At 45.4% G+C, this 25550-nt stretch overlaps 1 protein-coding gene across 1 annotated transcript; it reads left to right on the top strand.

Moving 5' to 3' along the window:
- Positions 1-249: 249 nt before the first annotated feature.
- Positions 250-23760, top strand: LOC104838212 (T-cell activation Rho GTPase-activating protein-like). The gene is made up of 7 exons (XM_010577840.1): positions 250-797; positions 1158-1449; positions 1581-1698; positions 1997-2142; positions 2590-2681; positions 2775-2931; positions 23557-23760. Exons 1-7 carry the CDS (start codon positions 250-252, stop codon positions 23758-23760), a joined length of 1557 nt encoding a protein of 518 aa, XP_010576142.1.
- Positions 23761-25550: the final 1790 nt, after the last annotated feature.

Raw genomic sequence — 25550 nt, 5'->3', positions numbered from 1 at the left:
ACAGGCTCTTACTCTGCTTTCCTTTGCAGCAGGAGGGAGCAGCAGCAGGAGGAGGAAGAGGAGGGGGCTGCCCTGGCCCTTTGCTCATCGGAGGACCCCGGCCACTGCCCAGGCGCCAGGGCAGGCGGGCTCCGGCTGCAGCAGGGCGCTCTTTGGCCAGCCCCTGGCAGCCCTCTGCGGGGAGGATGGCTCCCTGCCCCAGCCCATCCAGGTAAGCCAGCCTGGCCGGGGGGGTCCCCAGCCCTCCAGATGCTCCGTAGAGGCGGTGGGAGCCCTCCCTCCGGCTGCTGCACAGGGGACACGGGCGTCCCCAGGAGCTCCGGGGATGGCGGCTTGGGCTCTTCACCCCCAGCAAGGAGCCCGCTCTGGGGCAGTGCTCTGGCCACCGCTGTCGGAAGGCAGCTCCTCAGCCAAGCAACTGTCCTCCTGCCTCTCCTGCAGGAGCTGCTGGTTGTCCTGCACCAGGAAGGACCGTCGACGGAGGGGATATTCCGAAAAGCCGCCAGCGGGACGGAACTTCGGGAGCTGCGGGAGGCCCTGGACCGCGACGCCAATGTTGACCTGGGAAGCCAGCCTGCACTCCTGCTGGCCGCCGTCTTGAAGGTGAGCGCTGCTGACCTGCGGCTGGAGGAGCTCCTGGCCGGCCTGGAAACTTCAAAGGCTCACCCGGAGCCCTTGGCATTGCAGGACTTCCTCCGAAGCATCCCCGACAAGCTGCTGGTGACCCACCTCTACGAGGACTGGATGCAAGCCATGGAGAGGACAAGCAAGCAGGAGAAGGTGGAAGAGCTGAAAGCGTAAGTGTGGGCAGCAGCCTGCCTGTTGAGGAGGGACTGGTAGAGGCCTGGGACTTGCCTGAAAAGGGACGGTCTCCTTAAAAAGCTGTGTCTTCTGACAGCTTGCTTTTGCTGGGGTGGGCTTAGATTTTGGGGGAAAGGGCATGGACAGGGAGCCTTCCCTTGCCTGGGCTTGGGTGAAATGAGGAGCTGGGAAGCAAGGCCGTGCTTCCTTCCTGAAGCGCAGGAGCACTGACCGCTGGCTGAGAGCACCTGGAAAGCTGCGCAACTCAGCCGCTGGCTCCCCCCTGCCTTGGGCAAGCTTTGGGGATGGCTGTGGGCAACATCTGCTCTATTAACGTTGAGTTCCTGTTCCCTCAGGGTGGCCGAGAAGTTGCCTGCGGCCAACCTCCTGCTCCTCAAGCGGCTGCTGTCCCTCCTCCAGCACATCGGCCACAACGCAGCCACCAGCAGGATGAGCTGCAGCAACCTGGCCATCTGCCTTGGGCCAAACCTGCTGAGCCCACCCAACGAGGACCTGCTCCCGCTCCAGGCCATGCTGGAGGTGACCGAGAAGGTGCGCTGTGTTGGCAAGCCGGCTGCAGCCTTGCCGGCCCATCAGAGCTTGGCTGCTCAGAGGTCCCTGGCTGCCTCCTCCCTTGAGCAAATGCCGGTGGGGTGGCTGCCCGCAAAGGCAGCCCCACAGCCACAGCCGTCTGTGCAGAGGCAAGGGTCGGGAGTGGGAAAGGCTGCGTGATACGTTTTCAGGCACCTGGGTTGAGACCAAGGGTTTGATGTGTGCAGGTGAACACGCTGGTGCTGTTTATGATTGAAAATTGCGGCGACATCGTTGGGGAGGAGGTGGCTGGCCGCTCCTGTCCATCAGCTGGGGAGTCGCCAGCCCCCACGGACGGAGCCAGAGGTATGAGGAGGAACTGAGGGCTGTCCCAGGCTGGGGCTTGGAACACCAGAAGCGTCAGCACCATTTCTGGCATGGCTGGGCATCCAGTGTTTGCCTCTCAGCCCCGCTTGCCCCGTGGCCTCTGTTTGGCCACTGCCTCTCAGGGCATGAACGGTTTGCTCCGCAAGAGGAGCTGGAGCCTGCAGACAGGGTGTCAGAGGGCTGGAAACGTAAGGGGTGTAGGGCTTTGGCTGGGTTTGGCTTTAGCTGTCGTCTCCTTCCAAGAAGTCACTTTGCTGCCCACGCTTTTGCTTTCTAGCTCTGCGTTTGGAAGAGCAGCAAGTCCCTGCGGTCGCAGCAGACGCCGAGCATCAGGCAGAAGCCTTGCCGCACGCACCCCCCTCTCTGCTCGGTGTCCTCAAAGAAGCTGGGGGAGATATGGTGGGGGAGTCTGAAATGGGAGAGGTATGTCAGGTCCCCAAACCCTGTGACAGCGTGCCTGGTGGAGGAGGAGAGTTTCTGAGGCCAAGGGGTCCTGTGCCTCTTCCTGGCAGTAGAGCTGGTGTGGGTTTGGGTTATTCCTCCGCCCCCCGGGACGACACCCAGTAAGGAAAACTGGCAAGGTTGTTTCTCAAAGGTACGAGGCACAGGCTTCATCTCACAAAATGCCCACCGGCTACCTGCAAAAAGACAGAGGGGAGTAGCCATCAACTTCCGAGGGCTTTTGCTCGGGTCCTACATCTTCAGAGCTTCATCAAGGGTTTTTTGGGTGGGGGGCTGGTGCAGAACGTGGCTGAGGCAAAGCAGCCAAAGGGATCTCCCCTGGAGAGCTAAGGTAGCAATTTGGCAAGCAGTCGCTTACCGCCCCAGGTCATCCCTTGCCACCTGCCAACTCCAACATTTCTGTCATAGGCCCCTTCAGCTTTGCCTCCCACCACCCCCGAGAGCACGGCAGGCTCCCTGGGGCGCCCAGAAGAAGTGGCGAGCCTTTCAGAGGATGGCAGGTAAAATGAGCTGGCTTTGGTTAAAATAGCAATGACTCCAGTGGATCACGGCTTTCCCCATCTAAGCGCACTGTGGGATGGAAAGGTTTGCAGGCTCTCCTCGGGACAAGGAAAAGAGAAGAAACCGAAGGAGGAAACAGGCCTGGGGAGACGAAAGCTGTGCAGAAAAAAAGAGGAGGAAGAGAGAAAACGTATTGGGGGATCGCAAACGGAAAAGATGCAGGAAGGTCCGGCAGGTCGAGAAGCCCAGGTGCGTACCAGGCTCTGCTGCTGCGCAGGGTCTGGCAAGAACCCCGTGGCCGCTCCCCAGGGGCTCCCCATCGAGCCCTGCTGCGTGGCACAGGGGCCCTGTGCATCTCTGCGCGCGCACAGCTCTCTAAGGGCATTCCCCGTGGGGATAAGGCGCCAGAGCCCTCCCCTCGGCAATGCCAGCCATAGCTCGCTCTCTTCTGGGCTATGAGCAATTCCTCGTCAACGGTGTTCCCCAAAGAGAGGGCAACCAAACCCTGCCTCTTCCTGCCGCTGTGCATTCAGCAGTGCTCTCTGACTCTGTCCTTGTAGGTGCCGTTTTCCTGTTACCGGCTGAACCCCTGTGAGTCCTGGGCCCACCCCCCACCGCAGTTGATGTTCTCAATAAAACGATATTTTCTCTCTTCTGAGTGTGTCCGCCATCGGCTGTTCTGGAGCGGGGAGCTGCTGTTTGGGGATGACCCCTCGGGGAGGAGTTTGGGATCGTGCCTTGTCCCAGCATCCTTGCCGGCGGGCATGAGGGCTGAGTTCAGGTGCTTTAGGAGTGAAAGCAAGGCACAGAGTTGCACAGGAGGGTGGAGGTTGGAAGGGACCCATGGAGCTGCAACTGGTCACCCAGCTCCTGCTCAGATTTTGGCTAATACTCATCTTGTGCTAAGGCCTGCCGTATGCTTGGAGCCATGCCATTATCTCAGGTAGAGGGCAACATGTAGGTACAGCAGGTTGGCCAAGAAGGGCTAAAGCTCCTTATGCAGCCATGGTCACCTGCAGCTTGTTGTCCCCTGTGGCTGTCATCCTTGCATACCGATTGTCTGGTAGTTTCTTCAGAACCCCCTCGCTCACACCGATGGTATAAACCAAACTTCCACACTGGGCACTATAACTACTCCTCTCAAATGATGCACCTCTTATTGATCACAGAGAGCAACAACAGGAAGGTTTGATTCAGTTTGCACAGAATAACTCAACTAAATATTCTGTTGTCTATGGAAATGCAATTTTAAAAAGGGGCTTAAAAAACCCAAGCTCTTTGGAACTGCACTAGGTTCTTTCCCCTTGACAGGAACAGCAATGCTCCACACTTGAAGTGAACCACTGACAGGGTGCATTTTCATGTTAACTGTCGCAGACACTGGCAATAGGAAACAAAGCACTGTAAATATCACTCCTTTCCTGCCTTTAAGAACTTAACAGTGATAGTCAGACATGGCAAGGGGAAAAAAGTATGTAGCAGAAACAGAGCTATGAGGGTGCTGAGGGCTGGGGACCTCAAAAGTCTAGGCTTGTGCTTTTGCACATCCACTCAAGCTAGTGCTGGCTGAATACAAAACACAGGTGCTTTGATTCTCTGGCATTCCATACCCATTGTGCATTTTGTATGAGGGGCTTCGAAAACAAGAATTAAGGGAGAGAGTCTCTGGCATGAAGGTGGAGAATTGATGTATGAATACAGCTTTCCCTTGAGAAAGAAAAAATGACTGTTGCCCATGACAAGCAATCAGAAGGATGCATCTGGTACACTATTAGGAGACGGGTACATGGGATAAAATGAGACTAGATATATGTGAGACTTTGAATAAGATGGAGAATCCAGTGACGGGTGGAGCAGTTGCAGAGGGAGACCTTCATAGCAGCATTTTGCACAATATTACATGTGAAGACAAGGAGAAAGGGGGGGGCAGGGTTGATTTTCTTCCATGGTTTTGGGGTTCTTTTTGGTCTTTGCATCTGGGGGTCTGTTGAAACCTCTGTGTCTGAACATGGAGAGATTTTCATTGAAATGCTGTATACCTTTGAGGGCAACCCAAAGCATAGCCTTATACTTACATATCTGGTACAAAGCATAGAAATAACAGACTTTGAGAATGGCCACAGTAACCAGACAAGATACAAAGAGTTTCTAAATCCCAGTAGCCCAATGGATAATAACGCTGGAGGCAGGTTCATGCTGTAATTTGTATTCAAAGCCTGAATACTACAGAGAGACCATTTCTTGTACCTGGAATTCAGAACAGACCCACTATAAAGATACAGCTGGAAGTTAACAAATAGATGTGATCTCTTATCACCTTAATATCTGAGATGAGTCAGTTTGAGTTTTCATTTTCTCCAAATAATATACAGCAATCTACGGGAGGAAGTGAAAACTGCAAAAATGAGTAAGGAAAGATTGTTTGCTCTTTCTTATACACGGGAATTAGCAGGCAACACATGAAATTATTAATCACAATAAAGGAAAAGAAGAACATCTGCACACAATACATAATTAAATTGTGCACCTCCTTGCCACAGGATGTTTTGGATAGCACAAGTATGAATGGGTTGAAGAAGCAATTAGACAGAATCAGGGAAGGAAGGTCTCTCATGGGCCATTAAGCTCTAGGAAGCAGGAACAGCCTCCAGAAATCCCTGAACTAGTGACTGTCAGTATAGAGGGTACAGCAGGGGAAGGAGCATGCTATGCTTATTGCATTTCTTATGCTTTTTTCCTACACATCTTTCACTGTTCAGATTCAGAGACAGGACGCTGAGCTGAACGAACCTTTGGTATGACCCCGTGTGGCTATTCTCATGAATTATACAAGACACAGTCCCATACATGCTATGGATGCAATTCACATTCACGCAGAGCACTGCCTTATGGCCTTGCAAATTCTGCTGAATATTTACGGTGAGAATTTAAGCAGAACCTATGTGGCTGAGTTCATGCATAGACGTGATCCCATTTCACCCTATCTGAAATTACATACTGCCTCCTCTGCGACGGGTTTTTGGCTTGGGTGCAATTTGATATGCAATTAGTCAAACATCTTCTCCTGCGATATCTGTCCTGTTGTGAACAATTAGCGTTGCATAAGGGAATACATTCTGAGGCTTGAATCCCAGGGACTCCTGTCAATTTGCACTGACAGCATGCTTACAAGGAAGGAGCTGACAGGTCCAGCTGGAATTGAGTGTTAGCAGCCACAGAGGCGGCCACACACCAGCCCACAGATGGTCCACTTCTTGCTCACATTCTTAGCTTTGCCTGCCTTGAGTGTCCTTTTGTTTTTATATAAATGTTATGCAAGCTAAAGAATGTGTTTGAATTTCCAGAAATGAACTTCCTAATGTTTCAGCTATGGGCTAAGACCACCATCAGAGTTCTTTGATATTTTAGTGTGCAACCCATGGGAAGGAAATCGTCGGGTTCTTAGTTATACACAGGATGGCTTCTTCTTGTCAGAGAAGAGGGGACCAGCAGGTAGGAGGCTGACCTGGTGTTGTTCCCAGGATGGCCAGGTTGCCTGAGAGCAAACTCCACCTGAAGAAGGGACAACCTGACTTTGCAAGGAAGATCAGTTTGCTTCTAACAGTGGTTCTTCAAAAAATCCTGCTTCATGGTGATGAGTTTTTCTCCACATTAAAGCCTGCTCATGAGTAGCTGGGTATCTTACAAGCCCTTCCAGAAATTATTTATTTCAAAAAAATGCAAACGCCCTCCCAAATCTGCCCTCATCCAGAACTAAATTTTCTGAGGGAGGGCAAGAAGAGGTCAATTTTTTAGTGGCCAGAGCTCATGTGTTGGAAAAGCTACCAGATGCTGTCTTTTCTTAGCTTTGTAAAGCCATTTAGCTGTGTTCTGGAAGCAACTGGTGTTTAGTATTCTGGCTAATCAGATCCCTTCTTGGTTTACCCTGAACTAATTAACTCTCATTTCTTCAAATTATTCCCGATGCAGCTGATCACCTAAAGACCTCCCATTCCTGTGCAGCAGCTGCTGTCCATCTCTGATAAGGTGAGACATTCTCCATCACGAGATGTCTTCCCAAACAGAACTAGATCAAAATGCTAAGCAGTGCCAGAATATTGTACCAAATAACAGCCTCTTCTTTAGCTGCAAATTCTTCCTCTCCGGGGGACACTGCTTACAGTTCTGGATGCTGGTTTTCTATTATATGGGCTGCAACATGTTACCAGGAAACAAGACTCCATACACGTGGGACAGCTCAGCTTGATCGAGCATCTATGCCCTTCAGGGGCTGACGATCTGTGTGTGGTAAAAGACTACAACCCTACATGGGTTATAGGGTGCAGAATGCAACATCATTTTCCAAGCATGAACAGCATCCCTGGGTTATATGTCATTGTGCTCCTCTGCACCTTCTAGGCAATGGCTTGGATGCAAAGAAAGGTTAAATTAGTTGAGGACATAAGAGGAAGCCAAAGCCACACACCAATACTAAAGCACAGGATTTGTTGGTTCTGAGACCTTTACAAATGCCAGGCACAAACAAACACCAGTTATTTAATGCTAAAAGATAATGAAGTGGGATGTTCTTTGGAAAAGAGAGAGCTGAGACCATCGAAGGAGTTTGGGTTAAGCATGCTTGTGAACACCATCCCAGGGGTTATGTATTTCCAGTGTCATAGCTGTGAATGTATCATCAGCAATTCCCCTAAAACATTCCAAAGAGTCACAAAGAAGCTATAAAAGTTCATTGTCCAGGAAGCTTTTGCTAATCTTTCTCTCTCTGATGCTAAAAAAGAAGCTGTAACCTGCCTGTGTTATTACTTGTACCTGAATTCCAAGCCTGAGGCTCAGCATCATGTAATGGAAGATGGTAGCAAATATTGGCTGAAGCTGTTTGATTGTCAAAGCAGCCTTGGGTGTTGTCCATTCAGGAGACTCAATTTCTCTCTCCACCCAGATGGCCACAGAGAATCCCTTGTTATCCTTTCACATTACCCTTGGTTATTATTTACGTGCCCAGCATTAGTCATCAACATTCACGTCTCCAGCACTGGAATCAGTCCATGTTAAAGGCTTGATACTGAACCCAAAATTTCAAAAGGGTCCTTTCTCTGCAAACCATCCCAAATGCAGATCTGAACAGCTGCTGCAATCGGAAGTGTTTGAAATTCATCTTTGGGTCTGAGTATTGCAGCACGGCCTGCAAATCTGTCCGTTATTAACCTTCCAGATGGCAAGCTGAGGACACATCCTTCAAAAGGTGGGTGTACAGTGAAATTTTAATTAACGGTCACTGACCTCTAGGAGTGAGGCATAGCAATCTATGTACTATGCCAGACATCATAGATATCGTAAGAAACTGCTGGAGTATTGGAAAATACCTTTCTCTGAGGTGGGACATTTTTCTCATTATATTTCAGTGATCTAGTTCAGATTTGAAAAGTTTATCTGCTTTTCTCTCAAGGATCCTAACACCTTCTCAGACCTTCAGCAGACCACATCAGGATGGTCAGATGGTCCCCCAATGCAGATTGATCAGAATCTCCAAATCTGTCCTATAGCCTTACTTGTCCCAGGAGACCCATGAGAAAGAAGTTAATCAACTATTTAAGGTTAAACAGAGGAATCTGAGAGGATAGCTAAGTGGGAGGAAGTTTTTAATCTTATGTTTTGATTTTCTTCCTCACATCCTTCCATTTTGTGTCATCTAAAATTTCAGTCACAAAAATTACTCTTCTGCACTGAGCTTCATGAAGCCATTAAGTTTCAATTATGATCTTGCTAATACTCTACTGTTTCCATACGCCTGTGTATCTTCAATATAAGCACAAAACCACTTTGCAGACAAAGTTAGTAAGCAACACCGTCAGCTCCTCTCCTGAAGATGTTTATATCATTTTATCATGATCTCTTGTCATTACATGTCCAAGTGAAGAGCAGTTATTGGCTACTTCTTGAGTCAGACTCCTGGTGAAACCCCAGATGCCCAGAAAACTACCATTAATTTCTGTGGTAAATAAGTGGGTTGGCTCAAGGTCCTTTTTCAGCAGGAGTTAGCGTTTTCCTCATGTTTGATGTGACCGCAGTATGTGTACGTGTTCTTGTGTGAGTGGGTATGAGAGAACTTGTCTGGTGTTCTGACCTGTCTGGAAGCCTAGGCTAATGAAATAGGCCTGCATTACTAAATTCTGCTGAGATGTAACACCATGTCTCTATGCTAGCTTGGAGCATGAGTCGAGTGGGTTCACTCCTGCCTAAGTGAGGACTGCAAAGATGTACTGTACAGACATCTCCCAGTACACCAGGGCATTCTCCATAGCTGCTGGTGCTCCACTCTGCTCTTTCATGTGACAGAGGCAGCATCCAGGCTGCTGGGCTGAGTGATGTGACCCAAGAGTCCCACCTTTAGAAACAACCACATGTCTTCTTGAGTAGGCCAACATAATAAAGATAGTTCAGAGGGTGCTTTACTTGATACTATTCCTAGACTCTATTCAGAGCTGCCTCTTACTCCACATCTTCCTGACCTGTCAGCCACAGGGTCTGAAGTTTCTCAAGGTCAGTGATACTTTTTCTTAGGTTTTTGCTTATAGAAGCGTCCAGACCACAAGGAAGCCACTGGGAGTATATCAGTCTTGCTGTAAGTGCTGGGTTGCATGCCAGGTCTGGTGCTCAGTGTTGAAAAGGGAGGAGAGAGGATTTCTGCAAACAAGCCTTATCCCACCTGTTAACAACCATAGGGAGGCATGAGCACTTTGAAGTATTCGGCTTCCAGTGAACTGTTCCACTGATGTAATTTGCCTTGCATGTTAGCTACATGGCCCTTGATGATGCAGCCACACTAATTCGATAAAGTACATGATTCCTCTTGGATGAAAATTTCTTGGATAAAGCAGACATAATTTGCACGATGCCACAATGTAATAAGGATACTTGTTCAGATTACATCTAGTTACTTTGAAATTGCAGGAGACAATGTGAAAACGAGAGTTTGGGACCATTACTTGATCCCCAGAGCAGTAACTAGCTAGAAGGATCTGACTGGATAAGATTTCTGCCATCATTTAGTCATATCCACCAACCTTTGCCCGGAGAGACTTGATCTATGGCGAGGGCCAGGGGATAATTAGATTTCTGCCTGCTCAACTTTTGAATTGTTATGACTCAGCACAGCCAGTTCAGCTGAACTGAGTTCCCCTGCTGTTTAGGGATTCAACTAAAGAAAACTCAAGCTCATTATATAAAGGCAAAGTAAAATACATTATCAATTCATACACTAGGCTTTTCCACAATGAAAAGGAATTAATCACATGCAAGCTCATCCAGTTATCTTTCTATTGAAACAGTTGTAACAAACAACGTTCCTGTTACAAAAACTAATTCATTTCACCATACCACTGTGGCATTCCCTGTTTACTCTATTTAAATATAAAAGATTTGTTCTGTGCCATATAATTCAGCTGTACGGATTTTGAAAGGAAATAAATGGTCTGAGTACTGAGCTATTCAGATTCCCTGCTACAACACAGAAGACCATTTATGTACACAGTGAGTATCCTCATAGCAGTGGGAACAGTGATACACCCCACAAGAAGCTGGGGACTTATCTCCCAGTCTACCAAATCTGCAGGGCATTATCTAGAAGACCAAGATCTCAGAACTAGGGAGGATGAGATCTTCACTATTTACTGTACAAAAAATACTAAAGATGAAGAGGGAAAAAATTAGAACTTTCCAAGATGCCTAATGACCCTGTATGGATTTAAATTTTGGATATTCTGTCCAAGATACCTAGAAGATACCTTATTCTCTTCAAGCCCAACTAGGTGAGATTATTGAGATATATATGAAGTAACCTTTTTACTCTTTATGCTGGGATTCACAGTAGAATGTGGGGCAGTGTTTTCAGAAGTTGTTTGAATAAGCATTAGTGAATTGCACATGCATAACAGTATCCTTTTGTACCTGGATGTGAGTTATGATTTCTTTTTTACGTGTTTTCTGCTTTAGGCTTTTTAGTGCTGGTGGATATGACGGCTTGTAAGGTTTTAAACAAATCCTTATTTAAGTTAAATGTAGAACTACATCCATGTTTTGACTAGTTTTGGGGCTTGTGTTGGGGTTTTTTGCTATTATGTGTTTTAGACAGTGGGGAGAGAGTGAAGAGAGAGAATCAGCAGCTTGCCAGCTTCTCTCTCACCATCAATGCACATCAGACTGCTTCATAGAGGATGAGAGATCCTATGCTGTGACAGATCAGATTCTTCAGTGACTGCACCCTAAACAAGACATAAACCCAAATATTGCCACAAAAGGATGCCGTTCTGTAGCTTGTTGAGTTTTCAGTATCACACTTACCATTCCACAACCGAGTTTGTTCACTTTGCTAAGAGATTAAAGCGCTTTCAGATTTATCTCAAAACTTAGGTATTTGTAGAACAAAATGAGTGTAGTGAGCTGATGTCAGAGCTGGTATCTTTCAAGCACACTTCTGTGTTGTTGTCATCAGAAACTGATGGATCATTTCTATGAAAATAAGCACATAATCATTTCTCCCACAGCTTTCCTTCTCATCAGAGTCAAACTTTATGGAGAGCAAGACATTTATGCAAGACATAAGCATAAACACTATGAAGTGATTTGTTTTTAATGGCTTTCCTCCTTCTGCAGTTTGAATGGGATTGCAGATTATTTCTCCTACAAATACTGTACAGTGGTCAAGTATTTCTTCTGTTATGCATAGAAACTTTTATTTTACTGGTGGCTATGCACAGCCTTTAACTTTCCAATCTGTAATTCTAGGCAACTGAGCATGGTGTGAAGCCTTGGTTTTTAGATGCACTTTACATGGAAATGCCCACTTGTGGATTCTCTGAGCAGGAAACAGACTCTCAGACTTCCTTACTGCCCACAATGGCAACGCTCGCTGTGGTTCTGCTCTTCTCTTCACAGCTGGAGTCTTCCCTCAGATCCTTAAATAGGTTAATCCACCGTCACGGGGAAGTCATAGGAAATTAATTATTGCAGTGTCTGATAAACAAAGCTAGCAGCAAACTTTCCATTGGAGAGCAAGACCAGTCTCCTTCAGCCAGAAGGAGAGACACAGTCTCAGGGCATAAACCTATTTAGCTTCTCAGAGTGCAACAACTTGTAGAATTATTGACAAAAATTGCACCTGAAAACCAAGAATTAAGAGCTTACAGTGACTCCAGAATGATTATCACATAATGTAACAGCCAGAGGTGACAGAGATACTGCAGAGGCTGCAAAGAAAGCCACTTGGATCAGAAGACCTATGATGCTGTCTTCCAGACACAGGTCCAGGACTGTGCTCCCTACAAAGGCAGCCACACCTAGTAGGGTACACTGGCATTTTGCTTCCAAGTTTCTGTGTTCAGCTGCTCGCACCATAGTTCAAACGGATTTAAACCAACCGGATAGAGCTTAGAAGAAGGCAAAGTCAATGATCAAAGATCTAGAAAAAAATGACATCTAAGAAAATAGTGAAGGAACCAGGGATGTTACTCTGGAGAGGACCGAATTAAGACATCATAACAGTCTTCAATTACTACATAGAGAGCAGCTGCAAAAATAGTGGGAATAATCCATTTTCCATATCCACAGTGAATGGCATGAGCTTCTGTGGGAAATCACAGAATCACCTATCAATGATCCAGAAATGTTGCAGAGGACCTCTTGGAGCTCTTTCCAGCCCTACCTTCTATAATGGCTAGAAGCAACATGCAGGTGTGTGAGGTCATCCTCTTTCCCATCAGTAGTGTGTAATTAGCTACTATTTCCCATCTTAGGAGTTGGCTTAGTGGTAGTTTTCCACTGGAGTAACTCTAATCACTTATGGGGAGATTTCTGATTTGCTCTGCTGTTAGGAAGATCAGAGGCAACTTCGTATTTCTCCTTCTTTAAAGCCATTCAGGACGTTGCTTGATCAGAGTTGAAGTGAAATTAGTGCTAATGTGAGTGAGCAGCACTATGGATGCTGCTCAGGAAAATGCTAGGGCTATGAACATCTTTTTTCTTAAAGAACATAAGTAGAGGCCAAATTCAGCGGCAGCTAAAACCTCATTTGTTGTACAGTTGAATTTACAGATCTGTGGACAGTGTTAAATGGAGCTATCATTCCTCAACAGTTTGAAACAGTATAGTGCAACCATGACAATGATAAGATAAGAGGCATATATGGGTAACAGTCTAGGAACTAAATCTGCTTTAATCTACTTGAGTGTAAATCCACTTACTTCAGCTGCATATTTCCAGAGAGTGATTCCAGGATGAGAAAACAGAATTTTGCCCCACTGTACTCCCTTTTTTGTTGTTGTGTCTTTTTCTTTATGATGTGTTACCTCGTAGTCACAGCAGAGCACAGATAAGGTGAAATTGTAAATTGTGTATTCTCGGCCAGGACTTTTCTGTTTGTAATGCTGGTGTGTGTACTTACCTGTGATGAGGCATAGGAGGTATAATCATCAACATGACCTGTGCAACTACAAACAGGAGCAAGCAGAGAGCCTAAAGGTTTCAATAATGATCCTTTAACTACAGAGGTCAAAGGCAAATTCCCACGAATTACAAAGGACCCGTGATCTTGGTTTCCAGCAGGTGCCTAAAGCTGTCATGGCAAACCTGCCTTTGCTTGGATAGCAGTGAGAATAAACAGACTTCTGAAGGCATCAGGAAAAGAAAGCCTCTCTCTACCAGGACAATTAACCAGTTGTTTCTTCTTTTGTGCATGCTGGTTTTAGGCGTAGAACCCATTGCAGGTTTTGTGTGGCACCAGCGGCACTGGCTGGGGCGTTTGCAGCTCTGCCCCAGCCACAGCCAGGGGCTGCTGAAGGAGGCAGAGAGATGGGATGCCTGGGACGGGAGGGGGCTTGAGGGGCACGGATGCAACATCAGTCCCCCTGCTCACAGAACAACTTGTCAGATAATTATAACCATCGTTCAGGATATATTCTGAGTAGCCCATAAATTCTTATGAATGAAATTGCCCTAGTCGGCACCGCAGCATGTTAGTATTAAATCACCACGGTATATAATCCAGAAGGTAAAACCTCTAAATCTTTTGAAAGGTTTGTTCTTCTGACTAGTAATTTAACAATCTTGTAAGAAGCTGAGATATAAGAGCTTTCTGGCAGAGAAATAGAGAAGAGGCAATGAAAAAAGTGTCATGTACTCTTCTGAATCAATTGTACCGTCTAACTTAAGTTTCTAATGAATTATGAAAGGTGAGATGACTTCTCTGTTTTTCCTTTAAGCTAACCTGGGACCAGAGACTGTAATTAAATCTGTACAGAGCACTGCTCCCTTACATATGTTTTTTGTGCGATATGCAGGGTTTGGGGCAGGATAAAATATATAAAAACCCAGGATTTTCATTTAATGCATGTGCTTTTTTGCATTTGTTTTCCATGTCCTGTGCATTCTTATGGAGATGACTGAATGATTATCAGTATTTGATGAGCAACTTATTTTCAACGCTCTCTTACATGTCTCTAGGGATTTTCTCAGTTTGGGTTTCTCACTGGTTTTGCAGGTCATAACCTAAAGGCTTCACCCAAAGCCCAAAGAAATAAATAAGCGTATTTCTTTGGCCTGGAATAACTGAAGGACTAGACAACAGGCTAACTCAGTACAGCTCCTGGGTCAGGCAGCTTTTAGTTTTCCTTTTCCTATGCTGATATTTTTCCTTGGGGAATTCAGTAAATGTTGCCTAGAAACACCTGTGCCTCAGAAAAATCTGAAGCACAGCAAAATAGTCATAGAATCAGGTATGTGAAAAAGCACATCTGTTCCCACCAAACTGAATTTGGGGAGACAATTCCCATAAAAATATTGTACTAATCAAAATGCTGTTCAACCACTTTTCTCCTCAGAGAGAAACTTAACTACAGCTTGCATCGCCCACAAATTTACTAGTCAACCTTAAAAATTTAATAAGTGCAGTGCATTAGTATAATATTCTGCTCGCTCCTGAATCGGTATAAGTAAAGGTTTTAATTACTAAAATTATGCAGTTATAAAAATAATTTAATGGAATTATTCTTCCCATTTGCATTCATGGGCTGCCTGTACTCAGGCATTATGAGACGTGGTAAATTGCACTGAACTGTGGTGGAATAATTCTCAGTGCTGTAACTCTGCCTGAGGACCATGCACCTTAATGTTTTCAATTCCCAGCAAAATCAAACCGCAGGGAAGTATGCTCGGTATATTGTAAGGAGGATTAAACATAACGTATGGCTTTTGAAATCACTATACTTTGTGTTTTGTTGAGGGACCTATGACCTAGGCATAGGTAAAATTATTTCACTGTCATGATCTAAGACTGGTTTCTGCTTTCAGTGAAGTCCTTTGCATAACACCTTTTGCCATTGCTGGTGCAGAATGCGTGCCTCGCAGGTGAAGGTTTCTGGATGAAGCCTTAATTAAAGTGCATCATCTCTAATCTGAAATGATGTCTGTTTATTTCAAAACTAATTACTTAATTACGCTTTCCTCTGCTAAAAAATCTTTGGTGCCTGAATGAGACTGCAAACTCTTTGGGGCTAAGACCACATATGATGAGATAATGGTATGTTTGCTAAATAATATATTAGGAAAGAAGCTTGTGAATAAAATATAGGCTGAAGTTTTGTGATTCAATTTTGGGTATAGGTAAAATTTTACACTTTATCCCACATTTGCAGTCATAAATAATCTTTTTCCTCAGATTCATAAATAAATCATCAGCTGAAATACAACCTGCTACCCAAACAGTCTCAAATGTTAGGAAAATAATTTCTGACTTGACTATGATGGACTGAACAAGAACTCCTGGATTCAAATCAGTTGCAACAAAATTTCACATATACAATTCCTCATTTCTTCACAAGCTTTGTGTGTGGAAAGAACTGCAATATCCTCAGAGACTATTTTGAAGGCATTTTTCTAAAAGTTACAAGGGTAACTTCCTAACCTAGAACACCCACCCTACACCAAATCTATTCCAGACCCTTCTGTGACAGGTAAAGCTAAGTGGTCAGCCAGGGAACAGTGTTCACTGCTTGCGAATATTCAAAGTGGGCAAAAAGAGAACAGACTTTTACACATTTTTAGTGTTTCAGAAGGACTAGTTTCCCAAAGATGAAGAAAAAACGGTGAGACTGATAGTGAGAAAAAAAATAACAGAAGGAGCAAATGTGATGGAGAACTGTGAGCTCTTTCAAGAAGAGCTCATTAAATAGCCAAAACCCTGTGATTCCAGTGCCAAGAAAGATGACAGTGTTGCCTGAAAGGCCATCCAGACTCTGAAAAAATGAAAGCAGCAATTAGGAATAAGCAGTGATGTACAATCAGTGAAAAAGGGTAACATATAACAATGAATTATAGATGAGAATTTGTGAAGTGTGGGGAACTGGGAGGGGACAAAAAGACATGACAGTGAATTCTTCCCGTTCCTTTCTGGCTGGGCATAAGGCAGGTTGAGCTTTTCATTAGGAGCTTTGTAGGGAGCTACCGCTGTGCAGGAAGGACAGTGGTAGCTCCCTACAAAGCCAGCATTGGGGTTGGTGGCTGTCGTCACCCAGCACAGAGTAATCCCTTTGGAAAGGGTCACGGGCTACTGTGAGCTTCTCAACAGTGAAAGCAAGCCTGAAGTTTTTTGCTCCAAAGAACAGAAGGAACTACCTTCCAAGAGAGTACTGACCATTTCTCCCTGCCCTTTCTCCCAGGACTGAGCAAAGCCTCTTCCACCCCCGCACAGGCTTCTCCCTCCTTTGCACAGGAGCTCAGCAGAGCTGAGGCGGTGGCAGTGGCCAGCAAAGGTGGGGACTCGGAAGCCCCCATCTCCTTGCTGCTCGCGGAGCAGGAGCAAGCTCAGCCGAGGCCATCTCTGCCCAGCAGTGCTTTTCCCTTACTGCCGCAGCAGTGGGGAGCACGGTGGTGGCTTGAGCAAGTCCAGAGCACCGGCCGGGACCAGGCAGCCTGGCACGTCCCTGTCATCTGGGGGTCCTGCCCCTGCTCAGACCCCTGTGTGCCAGGTGGCCCTGGAGCTGCTCAAACAAGCTCCTGTTTAACACTCTCGGAGCGAGAAACGTAAAGAGCTCAGTCTGCCGAGCTTACCTTAAAGAATCTCGTGACATGGTTCAGAGGTGGTATTGGAGTATTTTCACAGGAAATAGTGCAGTTATGAAGGGACTCTTAAGTCCAGATGAAAAAGGCTCTGCGAAATCATTGTTTGGGAGCTGAAGATGAGAAATTCAAGTTGGATAGTTGGGGATCTTATTTTCATATGGAAGCTAACTAACTGTCTGAACTGCCACAAGACAACTGGATGCCCTTCTGGAAAGTTAGGTTTAACCAAACATTAATATGCTTCAGCATACAGAATATACTGGGGCAACTGAGAGAAATGTAATGGTCAGGGACACATAGAAGGTCTGATCAGATGAAGATCTAATTAGCATTAGATTTTGAAAGCCTGTCATCTGAAGCTCTTGCGATCATTGCCACCATACATGGTCCCATCCGTGTATATCATACCTGATGCTTTATGCACCAAAAATGTGTTGACATTGCTGTACCAGAGAAATTAGTTTATGTTTCACTTTGTGTTCTACACTTTAAAGAAAGCAATCACCTCATATAAATAATATAACCTTAACACCTAATTACAAAGAAGGGCAAAGCTTTTAAATGGAACTAAACTTAATAAAAAGGAATAATTAATATTATGACAATTAACCTGTTGATGAAGACTAGAACTGGATAGATTCGCTTTTCATTAGCAAGCATGAAGAATTAGACGACTCCCATGGGGATCCAAATACCTGAAAGTCATCTTACTCAGAAAAAAGAACTCCTTCCTCTGTGTAGCTAAGTACGGTTTCAGCCCTTGCTCTAGGGAGCTGGTGTCCCTGGAGGGTGCAGTAGACCTTGTGCAGAGAAGGCAGGAACATGAAGAAAAGAGGTAGGCAGCATCGTTCCAGAGGCTTTTCCAATCCACGCTGTCGCCACATGCGAAGTGTCATTGGCAGACTGCTGCCCTCTCCTTCTCCAGGCTACAGAGGACTTGCTCTCTCTCTCATGTCTTCTGTTCCCAAACATATTGTCACAGGGTAACTCACCCCAGTTCCAACCATGCCCTTTTTTTTCACCTCCTCTCCTGCCTTCAGCTGCCCAGTGGCTCTTGACCCACAGCTTCCCCTCCATGGACTACAGAGGGGAGGAATTGCCACCAAAGTCACACACCCTGACACATGCCAGCAGGGCTGGCGTGGACTTATCCTGACCTTCTTGCACCCTCTCTTTAAGAACTGCTGATGTTCTTTTTGTTTGTTTTTTTGTTTGTTTTGTTTTGTTTATTTTTTTTTTTTTTGCTAAAAGAGAATAGCTAATCCAACCTAATTTAGTTTAGTCTTAAATTCAAGCTAATCCTGTTCCTGCTATGAATTTCAGGGTGGCAACAGTATGCAGTAATGGTGATTGTGGTTTTTCTAGACAACTTTAGATTTGCTACCATCTCACCTGATAATAGCTGACAGATACTCAACTGCAAAAATGCAACATCAAAAAGGAAAAAAGGATCACATGCAGGGAGAAACCTGAACAAACCTGAACTGTTGCCTGTACTGAGAGCCAAACGAACAGCTGATACAATTGGCACAACTCAGTGGTAATGAGGCTATAGCTGAATGGAGTTATTTTTGTGGCTACATGAAAAAAGCAGAAAATAAACATGGAAATCAGAGATGAGAACAGCTCAGATCCAAATCTCTGCTTCTTCAAAGTCTGTAGATGCCGAGCGCTGTCTAGTAGGTTTTTCCTTCTGGTCCCTTTCTTCTGCCTGCACTAATTCACACTGTACGGCTGTTGCTTTACATTGTGGATTTTTCTAAAAGTTTTGCAACTTGATACTGTGGTTTTTAATATGTGCATGAGAAGAGATGCCAAAGAAAGTTACAAAAATTCTAGTGTAACAATGACACAACTATCCTTTTGCAGCTTTTGCATGGCTTTGCTACGAAATGAAGTTAACACAAACTGCTGGATCTCTATCAAGAAACATAAAAATGCATAGATATGGAATATGTAAGATGCATGCAAATCAGTTCTTGCTGAATTCATATTTGACCATGTGTTATGAAGTTAAGGTTTTGCATGGCATTTGGTTAGGACCCAATATAAAAAATCTCAACAACTTAGAAAGCCATTATGTAGCGCTATAAAATTGTGACATTTTACCTCTTTCTGTTATTCTGCTTTCAGGATTGTAAAGGTATGGGTATTTGCACTGGAAGGGTTCTCAGACTGCAGCTCTATTTGTGCCATAGCCTTTCAAAGAATATGTGTGAACACTTCTGCTTCAGCTCTTTCATTCTCTTCTCTCATGAGGACTCCACTCCAATTCCTCCTTCTCCTTTCCTTATGTCCTGAAGGAATATATAAAGCTGCTCTTTATGCGAGGAAAAAGGTAGTGCACATTTTTTTTACTTTTCTACATAGTTAATTAAATGCTTCTAGGCAAACACACTGTGTCTACACAAAGCCGGCAGAGACGTGAGACGCAAGGGCCTGAATGCCCCTGGGTTGTGGAAGCAGATTTCTTCTGCACCTAGGTGGAAAACTCTGCTGCTCGGTTTGGACAAGGGAAGGTACATCCCTCCTGGTCTGAAAGAGACCCTTTTATCAGAAGCATCTTGCAAGCCTACACGCTCCTGTCAATCCAGCACGCAGAGGTACACCACTTCCCAGCCCAGCACAAGATCCCTGCTGCCGAGGCCAAGCCCACACCCTGAAACAGACCCCAAACCCCTGGGAATTTTTGCTAAGAAATAGTGAAGTGCCTTTGAGTTAAATTGCAGCTGAGCAGGGGTCTGGAGATTGCAGTTTTGAATTTAAAGTACCTTTTGGGGGAGCGGAGTCCAAGGGACTTGCTTGTAGCTGTACGTTCAGGCAGTGGCAGGGAAGAATTTGTGTCCTGATGTCCCTGTCCCTAAGGTGCGGTGGCAGTCGGATGTGTGCCTCCTCATTCTGCTCTTGGCTGCCTCTGCCAGACTGGTGACAAGGGCTGGAAGGTGTGATTTGGGAACTTTTCCAGTGGGAAAATGGACGGGGCCAAGCACCTTAATTTACACAGATCAACCTTCAATGAGTAATGAATTTGTGAGCTGGAGGTGAAAGACGCTGGGTCCTCTTAGGCAAAACTTCAGGTATCACAATGTAAAGAAAATTAACTCTGTCAAGTGTGCTGTGGGCGTAGAAAAATTAATCATAAGTTTATACTTAAGGGTGATGAATACCATTCATGCTTAGAACAGTGTTGCAAATCAAACACTGCAGACTGCATTTTGTATTTGCTAGCCTCTTCTTGTCCGGGGGGATGAAAAGAAAACACTTATAACTGATTTTAATTGTTACAGGTCCTGGAATAGTTTCACTTCACATTCTTCTGCTGGAAATTACTGTCTAATGGAAAGCAAGGACCAAATGTAGTAACAGGACTAGTGGCAAGTACAATTTGGCTATAATCAGAAAAGTACAAAAATCTCCATGTGTTCAGTTGAAGAACAGACCTCCCAGTAAGTGCGATGTAGTCTGGTTCTCCACTTAGCCAGGTACCATTTTTTTCTGTAATCTCCTCTAAACTATGTTGATGGAAACAAAAATATAGTTTTCTGTTAATTAAAACTTTTCATTAGTTATGTAGGTCAGTAGGAAACAAAAAAGTAGTTCAAACTCCACCCTCCCCATGCTGCCAGTTTTTCTAATGAAATGTAATTAGCACTAATTGGTAAAACTACACTGATGGCTGGTTATTAATGTTTGTGTATTGGTCCCAGACGTGGTTTTACGGCTGTCAGTGCTAATGGCTCAGTGAAGGAAAAAGAATTCTCCTTTCATATTCCTGTCATTTTCTTCAGGCTGCCCCCGCCCTTCAAACAAGAGTGATTATGTTTAGGGAAGGGAAAGCCTCTTCTTAAATCCTGACTTTGTGAGAAACTGAATGCCTTCAACTCTCATTTGAATTCGGTAGGAGCTGAAAGCAGCCAGCACTTAGCATCTGCAGAATCAGGACTCAACAATTTTAGGGCTGCTTTTCTTGAGCCATCATAATTGTTAGTGGTTCAGAATTTATCAGAATAATTAGCCTCCTAATTGCATAGCTGTTCTTGAAAGCACACTTATGAGGCAAGCCTCTCTTCTAAGCAATCACCTTAAAGTATTCTGTTTAGAATAATTGCTTTCCTGCAATTCCTGCAATTGCTGAGTGGACAGCAATCGCCTTCTTCAGGCAGACAGAGGTGAGAGAGCTGGCCTTTTTAGACAGGGATGACATGAAGTGATGAAATCAAGATTTCCACTACAAATCTACCCAGAGAGGTCTGGGGGGGGTAGCCTCTTGCAGAGTCAAGGAAAGGCAATGTCACGGTGAAGAGGAGGGTCTCCAGGCGTGCTCTGGTAGGGACCAGAGCACACTTGGAAATAGATTGGAAAATACTCAGGAGCTGATTCACTCCCGAATATTAACAGTAAGACATCAACATTAACACCTGAGAAGATAAAGCCTTTCTTTGAAAAGCATCTGTGTATTCTTGCACGGTTTAATAATGTACACCTCCCCAAGTCACCCATGCACACCTTGTTTTTATGAAATCTCGGCTCATTAATATTTCTAAGTTGAAACAGAAATATAGCATACTCCAGGTACAAAGCAATTGCCTGAATGTCTTACCTGACTTATAAGGGAGTTTAACAAATTATTACAATCAGCAGTCACGTGTTTATTTGAAAATGCTTGAAAATTTGAGCCTGTTAAGATACAAGAAATGCCATATATCTTAGGCTATATATACCTGCCATAAGGACAGGACAAGGTCATGATTAAATCTTAGCCCTTAATAGTTTTGTGCCTTACAAGGCATTCAGAACTCCCTTTAGCAACCCCCTGCATTTTGTTGGATGATGCTTGAATTATTTTTCTTAATTTTACAAGCAGAATTGTGTTTAACAACATGATACCTGTGGGCTGGGGGGCTGGGAAGCAATAGTTCTTCCTTGCGGCCGATGAAAAAAGGAAGCTGGTCTGTGGCCAGGAGGTCTGGAGGATGTATCACAACAATATGTACTTACAGCCTGGAATGATGTTCTGCCAGGCAAATCTCAATGCTAGTCATTGCCATTTTATATTTTAAAATAATTAATTGCAGACTTCTGTGTTAAGCTGTTCTTTTCCCCATGGACTGACCACCCCTATGCTCATTCGGCTGCAGCTAACCTGCCCTGGTGTCTTTTTTACAGTCTCACACCACCACAAATAAATTCTCTCATTAAGCTCAGCTACAATCTTGGCTACATCCTTTTCACCCTTGCTGGAATCTAACTAAAGGACGACCTTACCTACCCAACAGCCACATAACTAGGATAATTCCTTCTGACCTTGTTTTTGAGCAGGTAAAGTACAGAGAAGGGATATCTTAATGGGATAAATAAAAAAACCCAAACACTTAATCACACAAAGACACAGTACCCAACATTTTGGGTTACATTTTTGCTAGCGCCCATGACCACTCTCATGCACTGAGGCCAACCAGAGTGCTAGGTAGCCCAAGCTAATGCTGTGATAACAAATTAACAATACAGAGAAATGAGATTTGGTGTCCTAGAACTGTTTAATGTACTTATGTAGATGTAGCTTCAGTGTCTATAGTGTCTGTACACTGACAAAAGCAAAGAGATACAGGTTTGAGCTCCTTCAGACCAAGGAATTTGATTTCCTGCCTCCTGGATGAGAGCTCTAACTGTTACGGTGTCCAGCAAACGTGGGCAGAACCACATTACTCTGACCTAGTTTGCACAGTTTGCTCCGTGGAAAGCCCGAGCTTGTTGGCATCGAGGAGTGCCCTGACAGTGCAGGTCACACACAGCCCCGCGTGTTTCTCCTGGTCCTGGGCAGGCTCAGGCTCTTGAGCTGCTGAGCGTGGGACACTGCTGGAATAACTGCAACAAGTGGGTGTCCAAAGGCAGGTAAAAAGGGAAGAACCAAATGAACTTGGGCATATCCCAGGCTAAGAAATAGCTGTTTCAGTTATGGGAGGAGAACTGTATTGCAAATTTGGACTTAAAAGCCTCACTTCCACCTGACTCCTGCCTTGGATACCTAGCAGCTCTTTGGGTGTGTCTGCCCTATTTTCACTCACAGATCTTGGTCCTACATTGTCCACTCTGCACTCATGTTAATTCATTCTCTAGCTCGTTTTTGGAGTGAACAAATTTGTTCCCTTTGAAGCAATACCTGTCCACAGTTCTGGAAATATTTTAGTGCAGACACCTTCCCAATAAGCAGTGTGAACAACACTACACCAGGTTTGGCTCCTCCTGTCTCCCTTTTGTCCTCGCTTTGCAACCTCGAGCATCCTTGAGCACTTTCCCATGCCGCGGCACCAGCCGTGCAGCACTGACCATCAGGTTCACACTGCAAGAGCACCACTCAGACTGGTGATGGCACAGGCTCTTGCATTGCCTTGGATACTTTGAACGGCACTTCCTACACCTGTACACACAGAAAAAATGATTATATTGTATTAAGGACTCAGGGTCAAACGCTGCGTAGGGTGGGCATGGCCTTCATGTTCCCTCATCCTGATCAGAATCAATGTCACTGCTCTTGTCACTTGGCTTGAAGCAAGGGACCACTTTTAGGGTTGTATGCATTTAGCTGCATTTTTCAATCTAGCCTTTTATCCAGTATGGATCTCAGAATAAGATAATCAAATAAATGAGTGCGCCGGGGAAGATAAAAATAAGAGAATGAAATAGATGTGTGTGTATGGCAAGACAAAAAAAAAAATCCTGCAACTTCAAATACACGCACAACCTTTTTACTCCTGAAAGAAGGTTACGAAGCTCCGGGAGAAGATAAACTGTAAGCCCACAAACAGCCAGAATCTAGTTGGGAAGCCCACCCTACACTTGCTAGAAGCAGCCAGGAGCCTGCTGTGCGCACCAGCTGGAGAGGAGCTGAAGCCTTCTCCCTCTGATGAGGGTGAAGCCGGCCAGAAACGCCTCTCACCACATGGCAGCATCCACGACCCACCGTGAGGAAGCAGAGATCTCCCCTCGCTACCGGCGTTGCCTCAATGTTTATGTGCCCGAACAACGGGAATCTGCTTCTGGTGGGTGCAGATGAGTGCTGGTGCTTTTCGTCTTCGTTCTGGAGGATGGCTGCTAACAAGAGGCATTTTTAGCTGCGGTGGCAGTACAGGGAGATGGAGGCAGCTCCGTGAGGACATACGGAGGAAAAAAAAGTCACGTCATCTCTCTGACTTGTTTCCAGCCCATCTGTGCCAGCGCTGATGAGGGGTTATCCCCACAGGAGGCAATTCAGGGTTAGTCCCTGCAGGTCTGAGGCACAGCTGTAAACTTGCTTAAAATAAATAGCGGAGGGGGGACCAAGTATGGGAATGCACAAAAATCACAAAATCTGTGACTGTGAAACACCGAGGGGGAATCGTCAGGGGGCAAATCCTCCTATATTTTACATTCTGTGCTGTGTAACAGCACCTCAGAGCTTCAGGTCCAGCCGCTTGATCACAGCTCTGGCCCCACTTCAGCTCAGGAGGATGCACTAAAATTGATTATAGATGTCAGTTTTGGTCACTGAGCTCTTGTAGCCCTTCAGGCAATCTACCCCTTCCAGAAATGAAGTCCAAGCCGAAGCAGAGCAGCTCCTTCCCCTCTGCCTCTCGGCGGTCGGGCTTGCCTCAGGCTCCATCCTCCTCCACCTCTTGCTGCTCCTCACTCAGTTTGGGCTTTCCTGGGCTGCAGGAGCCCTTCCCTGCTCTTGGCTGACAGAGATGCTCGCCAAACCCCTCCACCCACTGGGGTGAGCCCCCCCAGCCCTTCGACTGCCGTCACCACCTTGCATCCTACATCCACACGCTGCTTGGCAGGAGGTGAATTTTTACAATTCATTAAGATTTTGAAGAGGAGCCGCTGCAAAAGCAGACGTTGATTTCCTGGTGTGGTGGTACTCCCACTCACCTGGGGGTGCTGGCGGACGGCCAGAGTGCTTGGTTGTCCTCCTCAAGCTGAATGGCACCAGGAGCACAGCTGCACACATGTGGGGATAGGAGCAAATGGCAGAACCAAGGGTTAAGTAGGACCCGTCGACACTGACAGACACTATTTCATTTGCCTCTTCCTCCTTGGAAGGCCAGTATGTATCTATGTGTATTGCCCCCATCCCTGTTGAAGGCAGACTTCGCATCCAGCACCTTGCATTTGAGTTGGTACAAAACAGGAACAGTGCTAGCTCACTAGGGACATTATCTTTTGCTATTTTGATTTAAAAAATTAAAGCTATCCAACCAGTGACATAAAAAAAAAGATCCTCCTATTACAGGTAATAGGAATTGCTGCATTATTGCTTTGTCCTGCCACTTGTAGCAGCCAACAGCTTATTGCCTCAGAAGAACCATCTCTGTCACATAATTGTGCCTGTGTTGTATTTGCTCGGCTTAAGAGAGCTATTACGAACCTGAACTCCCTCTTTGGGCTGGCTGGGGAGGTGAAAACTCACCTGGTCAGGAAATGACGCTTGGGTGAAAGGGCTCTGTAGTTTCCAAATTTTCCCGTTTAAAAGGAGCAGCAAAGGTATCTCAGAGATAAAACACTCTCTTAGCTGAAAATTGGCCATATACTTTTCCTTTCTTAATGGAAGACCTGTATTTCACTATGTGATGCCCATTTTCTCCAGGGGAGAGTAAAAATACAAAGAACTACACTTCCTACACTGCTCTTTGAACTGATACATGATGCACTGATTTGAGCTAAAATCCCTCTTGAACAGCCTGAAGTTTTAACTCGGAGGAGACAGCATCAGGTAGCTG

This window comes from Haliaeetus leucocephalus, unplaced genomic scaffold, assembly GCF_000737465.1.
Source record: "Haliaeetus leucocephalus isolate CR32 unplaced genomic scaffold, Haliaeetus_leucocephalus-4.0 Scaffold577, whole genome shotgun sequence".
NCBI lineage: Eukaryota > Metazoa > Chordata > Aves > Accipitriformes > Accipitridae > Haliaeetus > Haliaeetus leucocephalus.
The sequence above is the reverse complement of the archived record's forward strand: the minus strand, read 5'-3'. Positions and strand labels throughout refer to the sequence as shown.

Bases quoted from the DNA above. Each gene is read 5' to 3' on its own strand.
- LOC104838212 (XM_010577840.1), top strand. From the start codon at position 250: ATGCTCCGTAGAGGCGGTGGGAGCCCTCCCTCCGGCTGCTGCACAGGG. The intron at 798-1,157 runs GTAAGTGTGGGC...CTGTTCCCTCAG, and splicing joins AAGGTGGAAGAGCTGAAAGC to GGTGGCCGAGAAGTTGCCTG. The intron at 2,143-2,589 runs GTATGTCAGGTC...TTTCTGTCATAG, and splicing joins GGGAGTCTGAAATGGGAGAG to GCCCCTTCAGCTTTGCCTCC.